The sequence below is a fragment of the Limulus polyphemus genome, unplaced genomic scaffold (genome assembly GCF_000517525.1).
Source record: "Limulus polyphemus unplaced genomic scaffold, Limulus_polyphemus-2.1.2 Scaffold2210, whole genome shotgun sequence".
Classification (NCBI taxonomy): Eukaryota; Metazoa; Arthropoda; class Merostomata; order Xiphosura; family Limulidae; genus Limulus; species Limulus polyphemus.
In genome coordinates, this window is record NW_013667820.1 from 65,310 (window position 1) to 80,716 (window position 15,407).

Sequence of the window (15,407 nt, forward strand, 5' to 3'; positions counted from 1 at the left end):
TGCTGTCATGTTAAACTTATATTAAAGTTTTTCTTCATTACCCATTTAAGCCGTCTCCAGCCATTATTAGTTAAATATATCACTATTTTCATACTTTAATCTACACATGTCTTGTACTAAACCGGTAATATATGATATTCGTGTAAAATAAAATGTTTTACATAATTAAGTAACCTGATATGGAAATGTTAGAATTTCATCCAGAATATTTTTTTCTTATTACAGAATAGTAATATTAGTGAAGTATCTTAAACTGGGTTTCACTAAGGTGATAAATTTACAGTATCTTGAGGAATTCTTTATTTTTTCTTTACAATAAGAAACTGGTTATGTACATGAGTTAAGCTGCCAGAAAAAAAAAAAAGTTGAAGGCTTATAGCAAAGTTTTTCCTACACTCAAGCTTTTAATTATAAGATTTTGTAGAGATCATTTGGAGTGAAGGGCTCAGATCCAAAAAGATCTAGCAGTAGGTGAAGGGAGGGGAAGAGAACATGACCATTCAGTCATAACTCGGTAAAAAGAGGAAAATGGAGTCTTTAAAAGAAGTAACTTTGCTAAATAGTGTATATATATATATATATATATACATATATTCAAGCATTTGTATAAATTTTTGCCACAAATAATTCCGAATGACTTTATTTATATCATAAAATTTCTTAATTATTTTAACCCATTTCAATTAAGAACGTTGAATGTTTAGAGGTGCAGATGCATAAATAAAATTATTCACCATCTTCCAGAAATGATGCGCCACTTCTTGTCCATTGGCAACAATATTTGAGACGTATATTCTTTTGTGACACATAATAAACCCCAAGGAAACAGAAAAGATTTTAATCTTAAGATTTCCCTATGGGCTAAAAGCCAATTCACTCTTCATATGACAGGTCAGATACGTATGTTTTGTGAACGATTTTTGCATTAATTTCGAAGTTAATATCAGGTTTAGATAATTTTGGCTTGACAAATTTATTAAAATAAAATAACAAAATTATCCAAACGTCTAGTTTAGATGGAAAACGGCCATAAGTTGTGAAATGAGATCGCCTTACCATTGTCAGTTCGACTGACGGGATTTAAAATGGCAATGGCGGCCGCTTGAGCATGCCAATAATCACGTGACTTCAAATTGAGTGTTACATATTTGTATTTATGGTTATATCTTAAATATAAGTAGAAAAGTTCCGAGTGTATATTCCTGTACACCAGACTATCTCTGTTAACAAAAGGTTCTATTGGTATTGAAAATTAAACGTTGGAGTCATTTATAACTAAACATATGGTTGTCAGATACATGAGGGTGATGTGTAATTTTTTGTCTTTATAATTCATTTGTGACGATAGTATTGTTAATTAATAAAAGTAATCCACCATTTGAAACACATTATTTATTATTGCAAAATATCTCTTCTTTTTGCAATAATAGATAATCGTTGTTTAAATAGTGGATTACTTTCATTAATTAGATACCACAATATATATATTTAGTAAACTAATTGAGAATAGTGTTGTTTGAAATAAATAATTATTGGCATCTGACTAAGAGTAAGAGTTAAGCAAAATGACAAATGTTTGGCACATCAATTATCAGTTTTTACTTTTAACTAGTTCTTGCTAAATACTTGATACAAACACAAAAAGCAAAACAATAATAACAGCATTTATGTATATCGTTCATACTGGTCCAAATTAATAAGAAACCAAGCAAATGGATGTTAGCGTTGGGAAAATGCCCTGCAGTTGATTACTTCATTTCAACGTGTCGCGAACAAATAAAAAATATCGACTATTCTATTTCATCATCATTATCATCAGACAACCTATCTAAGGAGGAACATCAAGCCATCTCTAACTTAGAATCAAGATATGATATTGTGATAAAGACTATAGTCTAAAGCTCCAAACTCTACATGGCTGAAACCGAAAGACACTTATCCAATACCTCCTTTTACTAACCTGTTACTGGTGACGATCCTTTCCGTAAGATACAAACACAAATAAACGACACTATAAAGAGCCTTATTCACAAAACGCAACTACCAGCTCAAGGACGCAATCTTATTCAATCACATCTTAGAATGTTCATCTTTTATCTCCTTTCCAAAATACAAAAATCTCAGACTCCAGGAAGATTAATCATTTTTGCATGTAAATGTCCAATAGGACAGATTTCTATTTTTATTGACAAACTTCTCTCTCTCATTGTACAAAACTTACCTTCTTATAACAGAGACATCATACACGCTTTTCAGTTAATTGACAATTTTAATGTCCCTACAAACTCTTCTGTTATGATCTTCACGGTTGACATAACACCTCTTTATACCGTTATTCCTCACCCGGATGGGTTATAAGTCCTTCTAGTGACACCATTTTACAGCTTACCGGACTTGTACTAAATCAGGATATATTTTCGTTTAATGACATAATTTGTAAACAAATATGTGGTATTGCTATGGGAACCAGGATGGGACATTCATATGCTAACTTCTTTTTTGGCTATATAGAACATCAAATGTTTTTCCAGTTTCAGGAAACATTTCTTATTTGCACGTCAGACATATTGACGACATTTTTGGCATATTTATTGGTAATAGGAACGAGTTTGACACTTTTATCAATTATCTTTCAACCATTATGCCTTCTTTAAACCTTACCTTCCACACTGCTACTAGCCACCTGTCATTTATTTACATAGACATTATCGTTGAAAATGACAAACTGGCTACTACTGTTCATTATAAAAGCCTACGGATTCGCATTCTTACTTACGTTTCGATTTGTTTCATCCCCATTACTTTACGCTCTATCCCTCACTTACAGTTTTTGCGTTTACGTCTCATTTGCAGTGAGATGATGATTTAATTTCTAAATCTGAAAAAAAATGACTGGCGTTCTTTTCTTCTCGTGACTATCCTAAACCTATTTTACAAACGTTTTTTTTTATCTTTTCTGCTTCCTGCACCGCGTTCAAATAAAAAAAAAAGATGTAGTTTTAGACGAGTGTATAATAATAGTAATACAACCATACTATATTCGTCATATTCACAGTACCTGATTAACGCATAGGTCACCTAGGCCTGGGCGTAATGCTCTAGCCATACAGGAGCCCCGCGGGCCATCAAAGGAAAAAAAAATATGATTCATAAAACTAGCAGAATAGAAGCAGAATAGATTCATAATTATGTTAAAAAAATAAAGTAAAACAAATTGAGAAAAATTAGAAAATAATTTAAAACGAAAAGACAGAAGCTTGACAAACAACTAAAATATTAATTTATCATATCAGTGTGGATAGTTCTAAGATCATTTTCTCGTAGTTCGTGGTTATATTTGTTTGTAAGGACCTTAAAACAAGTATTTTAAAATGGTCAAGGGTTAGATGGTTTACATCGCGCAAGTGTTAAAGTAAGTTATTTTTAGAAGCGATAGTTATGGCAAATTTGTTTACGTAACTGTTCACGAATTATTGGTTGTGTATTTCAATTGTTGTGAATTGACGTCATGTTACTCGAACCTTCTGAATTTTTCTCGTTGCTTTAAGTGAGTATTGTTATACCATAATATCTCGTAGTTTGTAGAAAGTTCTAGGTCTCACTCAGGCAATATATATAGGCGACCAAGTTAGTGCAAGTTAAGTTAGTGAAAGTGAAAGAAAAAGTAAAACTGCATGTGCTTAGCCGTAATCGGTGATTTCTAAAGAGAGTTTCACAGCCCGTATTGTAATATCAGAGACAGAGGAGAATAATTTAGGTTCTAAAGTAATTAAACCAGCCTGTGTGGACTTTTGACGTAAAAGAGAATGATCTAAAGTTCTGGATACAACTGTGGTAACCCACGAGGTAACTTAAGTAAATTTATCATTGACTGTATTGGAATAACAGAGTAGAGAAGAATAATTTGTCTTGTCAAAGCGTGCTTTAAAGTAATTGAACTCCCTTGTGTGAACTTGGAAGAAAAATATACAATTATTTAAAGTTCTGGATACAATGTTATGCACTTCCTAACTTCGCGTGCAAGGTTGAAGAGAAACATAAGTTTCTGAGTACCCTGGGTTGTTTCTCAAGCCCCTTTGGGGCTTGTGTGATTTATTGTTTGTTTGTTTTGAATTTTGCACAAAGCTACACGAGGGCTATCTGCGCTAGCCGTCCTTAATTTAGCAGTGTAAGACTAGAGGGAAGACAGCTAGTCATCACCACCTAGTGCCAATTTTTGGGCTACTCTTTTACCAACGAACAGTAGGATTGACCATCACATTATAACACTCTCACGGCTGAAAGAGCGAGCATGTTTGGTGGGACGGAGATTCGAACCCGCGACCCGCAGATTGTGAGTCGAGTGCCCTAACCACCTGGCCATGCCGGCCTGTGTGATTTAAAAACCCAAACTACTGCCAAGCTTTTTTTTCTTTGTTTTTCTTATACCAATAGTATAATGACTTTTTTGTACATATAACTTATTTTGAATATATATGTTATTTAAAACAAGTGGATTGTGTGCTGTCTGTTTATTGTTGAAATTTATCGTCAACAAATCACAAACACCTACTTTAATGAATCTGGCCCTATAAAATTTAACACTGTGTTGCAATTTATTATGTCTCTGAGACGTTTTTAGGTACGTTCAGCTGATAATTTACTGATTTCTCATACATATAATTTTCAACAACACGTACATACAATGGAATATATGACTCATTTTGATTTGCAGTTATATTGTTCTTTAATGCAAAGCCCCCAGTGGCACAGCGATATGTCTGCGGACTTACAACGCTAGAAACCGGGTTTCGATACTCGTGTTGGGCAGAGCACAGATAGTTCATTGTGTAGCTTTGTGCTTAACTTCAAACAAATAAACCTTAATGTAAAAACTCAAATTAGGATCCTTCACGGATGTTCTTGGATCAATATAAGCACACGTGTTGTAGCATCTTCTATTACAACGAAAGGTACCTACAATAAAATTTTTGGTTGTGGAGTTGTGTTTTGAAGGTTGCTGTGAATTACAATTTCAGGCTTAGAAAAATATATTTAGTGGTATGAGATTCCTGAAAAATATGAAAATTATGTAAAATAATGTTTTTAATCTCTATTGTTTGGGTGGTATATGAAGACAACAAATGGTCTGGCACAGTTAAGTGTTTGTTTCTGTGAAGATGATTTGTAGTTTTGATTTATAACCAAGTTGTGAGCTTTTTTTTTTTTCAGGATCTGTTGAGGGTAGCCACGATCATAGATGAACGATTTCAATTCTGTGGCGCAGGCAATAAAATCACCAGATTCTCTACTCAGTTTCTGTAGCTTAATGAATTAGGTTTGTGAGACGTTATTTTCCATGTGTATTGGAAGGCTAAGATAAATATGCAAATTGCTGTGGGCGGCTGTGGGTTTAAAATTAACGCGATTGCTCAATAAAACATAAGGGAGATCATAACTGCAAGAAGTTACCCGAGTGCTAGTGGAAAAGATAACTGTCTAATTTCACATACTACAGTACAGGTGTCCTTGCAGCTATCATTACCATAGGAGGATAAAAGGTGCCACTCTAAGTAAACAGAACAATAGTTAGAGCAAAAATAACTTGATGGTTTTCATGACCAAAGTGTTATGTGGAAACTGATTATACCGGCACAAGTAATAAATTTAGAAAAAAAGTCATATATTACGACAAGGCGATAGAAAACACATAGTACGATTATATATAGCACAAAAATCTGTCTTTCTGTTTGTCTGTCTGTCCGTGATCCCCCAACCCCTTATTATTACCGTTATTTGCCATTTATTATCTTTGATGTAAGTTAACGCTAACTATATTCATTGATAACGCCACGTCTCTCCACAAATATAATTGATTGCATTTTCTATAACACAACATACATGCAGAGTGGGAGAGGACACATAGACGTCTTATATATCTCAGCATACATGCAGAGTGGGAGAGGACACATAGACGTCTTATATATCTCAGCATACATGCAGAGTGGGAGAGGACACATAGACGTCTTATATATCTCAGAGAGTGCTCTAGCACTCTCTGTGGAGGAATGCAATGAAAAAAAACAAGCCACCGGTCTTGCAACACTATATAAACTCCACTGAAATTTCTACTCCAATATTTACCATAGGACTGATATAAAGAGCCGTTTATTGAGTTATACCCACTTCCTACTTTGATTAGTGACCTTTCAACTTTGGCCCGTAAGACACTTCTGACCGTCAATTAATTAACCACACGAAACACTGTGGAAGAACATTAAGAGCTGCACGTTGAAAGTGGGTAACAGAAAACACTCCTACCGCCACTACTTTTGCCGCTACCTCTTCCTACAAAGTCACATCCTGAACATCGCACAGCGTATACCATGTTTTAAGTGTATACATATTGAGTTCTTAAAGATTATACAAAACTTTTGGTGTGGTAATAATATATACTGTAATAATATGTTATGTTATAAATAAATTCTGCGAAAATTAGGATTTTTTTGTGTTATTTATCATAGCATCCTCCCCTACATTTTTTAAAGTTCATAACTCGGACAAAGGACGAGTACCTCAGCCTGTGTACCATAATACAATAGTTCATCAACGAGAAAAAGTCATACACGAAACGTACCAAACAATAATTTTTATTGTACACACTCAGAGAGAAGCAGAACAGAAAGCAAAACAAAGGCAATTGTTTGTAGTAGGTGTATGAAACTGGTAAGAGAGAAAATGTGAAAAGGAACCTTTACTGATTCTCTCTCACCAGTTCAGTGAGAGCCTTCCCCCCATAAACAAAAAGAAAGTTAGACTACTAAATTAAGCAATCTAACAATTTACAAACCTCAACTTTTACAAATTAGCAACCTCAAAAATCTAATCTAATCCACTTAACAGTGGAGAGCCTGGAGTTATATATGAAAACACAATAATATAAACAAAGCCAGGTTTCTCACACAGTTACCTCGTCCACATGACTTTGAACCACTCATGCTCTAATACAAGGGCACAAAAATCCCGAGCCATTACTTGATTAGCTTGCAGCTTTATTTTCTGCAAGAAAACATGCTTAATGACCAAATAATGGACCTAGTCCTATGTGCAGCTAGACTATGAATAAGTCATTTTGCTTACTTGAGCGATACTCTGCCTCCACACTGAACTGAAAACAGAAATGTCTCAACCAGCATCATGCATCATATTAACAAAATCAGGTATACTTCATGTAGGCTAGCCTAGTTTTTCACACTCAACCCATTACAATGCACTTGAATATATATCATAATAACGAAAACACATGGTTCAAAATAACTAACCTAAAATGTGTAGTCATTTTACAGCACATATCATAATGGAACTTTTTGCAATAGAAAGTACACTGCAGAGTTATTACCAAGTTGCACAGTCATAAAACATGGAAACATGAACTGTAACAAAGTAGTGAGTTTCTAAAAGCATTTTAACATAACATTCCCAACCTCTGTGATATTGCTTGAATCCCAGAGACACAAAAGTCCATTAAAGCTGAGTGTCAGAATTAAAAATACTTATCTTCGCCATTTGTCAAAATAAAAAGCTTTTAGTTATATGTCTTAAATCATAAATATATAATATGTTGTTGTTGGGCTTAGGATTCTTCTACAGTAGGTGTCTGTGACTTGTTAGCGACAAATTCAATGATAAATAAACAGCACGCACTTCACCTGTTTTCAAAATATTATATATATATTCAGAACAAGTTAACGTATGTACAACAAATCCTATAGATATTATGGGCATATCATAAATACTATATATTTAGTTCTCTCCTTTTTGTCAAATATCTACTTAGGCCTATTCAATTATTTTAGAATTTCAGTTGACAAGCCGAACTATCTTTTCTATTTCTATCGCACTAGTATTCTCTGGGATTCACTAATAACTGTGGCGCGAATTACCGTAATCGTTTGGTCTTCTTTCTTTTGAAGATCCTCTGTTCCTTCTATCAAAGTGCACTCAGGATGATTCAATTACTTTAGAACCACGCTTTGCCTGAATAAAATTATTTTTCTTATCTTCTTTTCTACTGTTAGTTTCACTCTAACATATTAAACAATAGGCTTATCACTTCTACGGTAATTAATTTCCCACCAACTTTATTCTCTTTTGCTATTATCTGTCTGCTTCTGTTTGTCTGCTGCTTCCCACTCGTCTCACGCTATTTATATCTATATTACCTAATCGTCTGTCCACATTCTATATTCTCGACGTCACCATATTGCACGTGACGTTCGATATTCTCAACATCAATGAATTATTAACAAAACTTCCTGCAACCATCTGCTTTTAACTCTTATTATAACAAAAATTAAACAATAATAAAACATTCACTCACAAAACTAAATTATTCAATACTATCTGAACGAAACATATCATGACATTGAGTAAGAAGATTTAACAGGTATATAGTTGAATAGTGTTGTTATTATCCTTCTATTGATTTTACTGTGTTGTCGGAAGCTTGGAAAGTTGTGTCACGGAAGCCTGTAACAAATTAAAATCCTAGTTTGTTATATTATTAGCAGCATTAGAAGATATGACCAGTTTTACCTCATTAGCTTCAGTCAGAAGTTTTCTTTCATAACCACAGCCTTCACTTTGTGTATTATGGTTTGCACTGGATTGAGTTAAGATGGTGTTTTATAGCCCATTGCAGCCCTAAATGCCCATTCATGTGCAGTAAAGAACTGTACCATGCCCTAGCTTCCCCTTAGTAAGTAAGTAAAATTTTCAAAGTTTCTGTATTTTCTTTCAGTTTAGCTTAAATGCAGTGGGTTGCTTACTTAAGCAACTCAACTTTCCATTTCTACAATACATAATGGACGTGAATTTACTAACTGGCAATTAGCCATGTTTTTTAAAAAAAAATAGTTCGTTACTTTGTGAGATAGACAATTGTCTTTTCTGTTGGCAAATCATATAACGCTAGGGGCTACCATGCTCTTGAACCCGGATATCAATGGACAAAGGTAAAGTGTGAAAGGTGGAGTCATGTGCAATCATAGTTTGTATTGCTGTTATTGTGTTTTTGTATTTAGATTCAGGTTTGCTCTCGTAAGAGTAACACTTTTGGACATTTAACTTTTAGCATACACTTTCAGCTTAACTGTACGTTGTTCCAGACTTTAACTTTCTAAAAAGTTAAAGTTAGCTTTTTGCTGAAATATAGTTTAAACATTTGGATTAAATTTTATTTTTAAACTTAATTTTGGAGCGCATTTTATATTTTAGGTTTTACACTTTGTATTTACATTTAGTGCAGGTAATAAAGGGGGAGCATACTTGATTGGCGTGAGAAACCATTAAAGATTTCTTGAGTCTTTTCTTGTCAGTTTAACACAGCCACAATAAACATTTACCCTTTTGTTTGATATTGTGTTTATTTGGACTTTATTTGTTGTTAACCAAAAACTGTTGACTGTGTATTTGTGTACTGTCTCTTTCTTTGTTACAAATTCATTTACAGTTTGGAAAAAAACACAATATACAGTCCATAACTTGATATTCTCTGAACCTCCAGTTAGCAGGCAGTCTCATCCAGAGGGTTAGCAGGCAATGAGTTTTTTGTTAACTTTTGCAACCCATTTCAAATTCTGCTTGTTAGCAAATATGCCACAAAAATATGGACATTGGTGATATTTTGATGAGTGTGTTGTCATAGTCAAGGGATTCACAGAGTGCGGTTGTGATGTAGAGCACTGCTTTTACCTGAAAGTTTGCTTTTTAAATATATAATTCCCCAGGATAAGACTGAGTACCAAAGCTGTTAGTTAAGAATGACATACCAAACGCTGCTAACTTTAAATCTGTGTCTCTTCTGATGTTTGGATTTCTTTTGTTTACATAGAAGGCTTCTTTATTATTCAATGCTTTTCACTTTTTCTTTGTCAATAAACTTGTGAGCGTGCATGTTCTACAATGGCGGAGTTTTGTCTTCACTAGTCAGGTATTATTTGTGTGTTATTTAAGTCTCACTCTAAAGTGTCTGTTTGTTTTTATACATAAACCCTGTATTTCATATATAGTATGTTCTGCAGGGCGAATTTGATATATACTAATAATCTGAGAGATATTTCTAACGATTTCAATGTTAAATTTATTTGCTGCATGTTTAAATTTCTCATCGAGGTTTTGTATAAAAGGAAAGTAGATGATGGTAATGGGTCTGACTGTTTCTGTAGTTAGTTGATCGAGTTGAAGATAAAACTATTGAGGTAGTCGTTTATTTGAATGGTTCAGATAAGAAGTTCTTGTTCTGGTGCTAGTTATTCCCTATTGCAGATATCCTGTGCTTTTTGCAAAGTGATTTTATGATTCCTTATTTTGTGGATGGTAAAGTGCAGGAAAGGAAATGAAGATACTTTTCTGTCTGGATAGCGCTTCTGTAGAATATTGTGTATAGTTTTTCGTTGCGGTTATGAATGAAGATGGTTAGGAAATGGAGGCATTTATTTCTCTCTCGTTCCATCATGAACGCAATGCTGTTGCTAAAGGAGTTCAAGTGTGAGATGAGGTCATGTATTGGATGTCCACCATGTGACCAGATGATAAAAGTATGATCAATGTACCTTTTTTAAAGAGATGGAGAGATGTCTGAGGAGGTAAGAGTTTTTCCCCCTAAGCTTTCATGTAGATGGATACTAGAATGAGTGATTTTATGCACACTGCAATGAGTTCCATGATGGTTTCAACATTTATAATTGTTTAGATACTTTGAACAACGTGGTGGTTTATCCATGATTTCCCCATCTCACCCATCAAATGAGACCCTCTTCATTTTCCAAATGACTGGAGACATGTGCATACTGGTGATCTGTGGTGCTCCTTTGGCAAGAGCAGCAGCAGATTCAGTGATATGGTGATTTGTGTCACCATTGAGCCTTGCATTTACCTCAGTTATCTCTCATAGTTTCAGGGCAATTTAGATCTACCTCATTATCTTTGAAGGCTTCTGACTATCCCAATATCCATAAGATTGCGGAAAGATGCTAGTCACTCTGCATATCAGTGTTGTGTTTTTTTTTCTGGCAGGCTTTAATCGTCAAATACACATACTTGATCTCCTGGCTATGGGAGAGTGGTAATGTCCTCACTTTCAAGTCATTGTTCTGTGACTGAGGGCGAATAAGCACGAGTCTCATATGGAATGAAAACAATGTTTTGTTTGGTGAGCTTGTCATATTTGATAATAATGAATTCCATGACTATATCACTGAATTTACTGCTACTCTCGCTCGACATCACAAATGAAGAGATACCCATATAATAGGTGAACTCATGAATAAATCATCATATTGTTTAAAATATCAGAACAGTTATAAATGTTGAAACCATCATGGAACAAACCACCAGAAGTAACGCTACATTTTGTGGTAGATTTTAGATGGTTCAACGAAAGTTGCTGAGAGAGTAATTACCAGAACCAGGTGCGATAATTGTTTAAATCTGGTCTCGTTGTAAAAATAAATAAATACTGTATTTCAGAACGCAGGGGGATATGATACCTGTTGCTGTTGATGTACGATTTTTCCTGGCGTGATGAGAAGCTTCCTTGAAGCTGCTATTATAGCCCATGCTATGAAGATAACTGTTGGTACAATTGGGGCGCACTTGTACCTGTCCTGTAACTACACAGACCGTTTGTCATTCTCTAGACATTCTAATGTCAGGGCTTTACAGAAAATGTTTTTAACAGTTAGGTTATTCACTATGTAACAGTTAAGTTGTTGTTAAGTTATTCACTATGTAACAGTTAAGTTAATCACTATGTACAACGGCACTGTAAATGACCAGTCGCCTATCATACGATATTTCGTTCGTGATATTACTGTTTGTATTCTGTGTTTTTAACCAACAATAAGTGTATTTATACCTTGGAGTATTTTTCTATGACATCATAGAAATGGTCGAGTTATACTTTTAATAATGTATCTTAACTTATGTGTTTAAACACACAGATACACGCGCGCGCGCACACACACACACAGACACACACATACATACATATATATATATATATGTATATATATATATATGAGAGTATGTGTTATAGTTGCTGTTCGTTACAGGATTATATGAAAATTATGTAACAGTGAATGTGATTTCATGAAAATATTTTCTGTCTCGTTTGAATTACACTGTGAAAGACCAAACATATAACGGTGGTTTCCTTAAATGGTTCGAGAAGACGCTTTATTCATGGAACAGTAAATAATCAACTACACACATCGAACACTCACTGTATATCATTTAGTTTCAAAGAAAAAATAATTTTACATATACATTCTTCATGCAGAAACAAAATCACTCAGTTACTCTGAAGCTTTTGTAATACTTCATATTTAGACCGAATATAGAAATTGAACGTAATTAAAATAACACAAAATCTTGCTATTTCTGACATGAGTTGAATATTACGCTAATACTATAGGGACCACTTTCACAAACCTCTTAGACTTGGTTTGCATTTTGCCATGTCATTAATTTTCATACAGTAAGTCTTGACAACAGGAATACAGAAAACTGGTAGCTCAGATCTAAATTTGAAGTTGCAAAGGACATAAGGTTACGAACAACTGCAATATTCGGAAGAAAATAGAACATTTACAATCGATAGTGGCATTAAGTGACAACATAGTGTTGAGGGTATGCTTAAGCCTTTTTGGGTAAAATATGGCCACATTTTCGGCACATTTTTACCTTGCAGTGATTTTCTTCTGCTTCTGGTGAAATTTCCTCATCAGCTTCTGTTATAGTGTCTTCAACATTGCTCTCTGGTTCTTTTTTAGAACTCCTAACAGCGATATCTTGTTTAACTTTTCCATTGTAACAAACCTGTTTACAAGGCACTAAGGTATTAGAACCAGTAGTAAACTTCTGAAGCTCTTCTTTATTTTCATCTTCTGGGAGACCAACGGTCGTTGCCATGATGGTGTTCATCAGGTCCATGGTCGAATCAAGACTGTACTTTTTCTCGCTGACCATTAATCCACGAATACGACGTCTAAGAGCTGGGCTGTCTTTTGCTACTACACGAACATTATTCCCAAACCTTCGGACAAATTCTTGGATCACATCTTTGTTATCAAATATGGCAACAAAACTACCATTCATAATCTTTGGTGTCAAAGGGCTATTGGCAAGTAACAAGCTCGTGCCAAAGTCTGGAGTCTGCTTTTTTATTTCTCCAATTGGCCGAGCCCTTCTGGCAGTATCAGGTGGAACACCGTAGATTTCTAGAACCTGTGAAGCCGTATTTTGTATGATATTCCAGTCATGTCTGATGTCATCAGACGTAGTTCGGGAAGAAGTGACCGTGAACCTGATAACATATTTTCCTTTTAAGGAGGCAGGGACGCAGTGTAGTTTACCACTGGAATTCAGAGTCTTCAAGAGTCTTTCCGTTAATTCATTGTTGCCCTGAAAATATTTACGGCTTTTAAATATATTTTATTTCCTCATATATGAAATATAATTCTGCAATTATTGAAAATGGTGTGTTTGTCAGGGTTCTTGGTGTTAATACAGGTTTCTTGGTGTTAATACAGGTTTCTTCTAATTATTTAGAAAGGTTGAAAATGGATGAATTGTATTAGAAATAAAATATATTTAATAACTTGTTTTAGTTTTAACCAGTTAAAGTTTGTTAACAACACAAAGCGTTATTGACTTTATTTCAACCGATTTAAATTCGTTACATTGCGATGAGTAATTCAACGCGAAGAAATGTGACACTCACCACCGTAATACCTTATGTATGTTAAGACATCAAAACAATTTTCTTATTATAAGAAATCTTACTTATCTAAAGTAAAAGGATATATATAAACTTGTTAAAAAAGTTAATAAAGCATCGAACCATGTAAAAGTCTGCTGTCATGTAATGTATATTAACATGACCGTGTCGTGGTAAATACAAAATATGTGTTGATTTTTTTCTTCCACGTCAAGATATTTTATGTTAGTAATACAGTTCTCTGTGTCAGTCTACGTACTAAATAATTTACGTAACCATTCAGTCTGTGATATAGAGAATGTAATAAGTAATATACATTTCTCTGGACTTTCTCTTCGTATTTAAGTTCAGGCTTCAACGGTAAAAAAATAAAACAAAACATCGCTGTTACTGTGATCAATGGAACCCTCATCATATATATATATGTCATGTACGAATTTGTAATACTTTATTTCTTATTGTAGCAGTGCCGATTTGACAAATAATTTATTAAGCATATGTCAGCGAAAATATACGATTAATTCACAGAGCCGCCTTTTTTAAAACAAGCTAGAATACATTTTGCTGATATTTTTAACGTATTTAACGTAATATCTATTAAATAGTAGCGTCTTTTTTGGTCAATCATTACATGCCGAAGCATAGAAACACTCCTCATGGTTACATGCTGAAGCTTAGAAACACTCCACATGGTTACATGCTGAAGCTTAGAAACACTCCACATGGTTACATGCTGAAGCATAGAAACAATACACATGTTTATTACATCCCGAAGCTTAAAAATGGTTTATCTGATATACATTGCGAACCGTGGTGTCTGTCTCCCGCTTGAAAAGCTGCGCACGCAGACAAAGCTCAGCATTCACTTTTGAAATGACGGGAGAATAGGCATAAATAATCTTGATGCTAAATTTTATTTCGCAAGCAGGATATTCTACACTAAATTGTTAGGAGTTAATCACACTATCATTCACATTTCAAAATGTGATATAAATTAAATAGTACAAATTTAGATTTACCGTATGTTATTGTTGAGAAGCTGTTAGCATGACTGAAATGCTCAACAATTAATTTTCGCGGTGGGCGGTATAAATAGTTCAAAGCTTTGACTCTGAGTGAAACCAAGAGTACAACACAATTAACTTTTTTAAAGTCCACGAAATAATATAAAATTGATAGATTAACTTAAACTTCCCGTCACTGGAGACGGGTACTTTTGCTTGTACGACTATATTTCAAAGCTTGAAAGTACTCCAAACACATGTACATTCTGAAGCTTTTAACTTTCAGTTGTATTATCAAAAATTACAAAAGATCATGTAATAGGCTTACTGAATTCAGTAACACCATTAAATTGGAAGATATGAAGACAGATTAACATAAATTTATGGGAAATTCTTCTCCTCTCTGTCTGCCTCTATGAAGCTAGATTAACCACCTGGCCATGCCGGGCCGGCACTCGACTCGCAATCTGCGGGTCGCGGGTTCGCATCCCCATCCCACCAAACATGCTCGCCCTTTCAGCCGTGGGGGCGTTATAATGTGACGGTCAATCCAACTATTCGTTGGTAAAAGAGTAGCCCAAGAGTTGGCGGTGGGTGGTGATGACTAGCTGCCTTCACCTCTAGTCTTACACTGCTAAATTAGG

At 34.5% G+C, this 15,407-nt stretch overlaps 1 protein-coding gene across 2 annotated transcripts in view; it reads right to left on the reverse strand.

Moving 5' to 3' along the window:
* Positions 1-12,210: 12,210 nt before the first annotated feature.
* LOC106466273 (histidine decarboxylase-like) overlaps positions 12,211-15,407 on the reverse strand; it is a 43,971-nt gene continuing 40,774 nt past the window's right edge. For both annotated transcript variants that reach the window (XM_013926534.2, XM_022394251.1), the window contains exon 14: positions 12,211-13,443. In XM_013926534.2, coding sequence (XP_013781988.1) covers positions 12,676-13,443 — 768 coding nt within the window. In that variant the 3' untranslated portion in view covers positions 12,211-12,675. The remainder of the gene's footprint in view (positions 13,444-15,407) is intronic.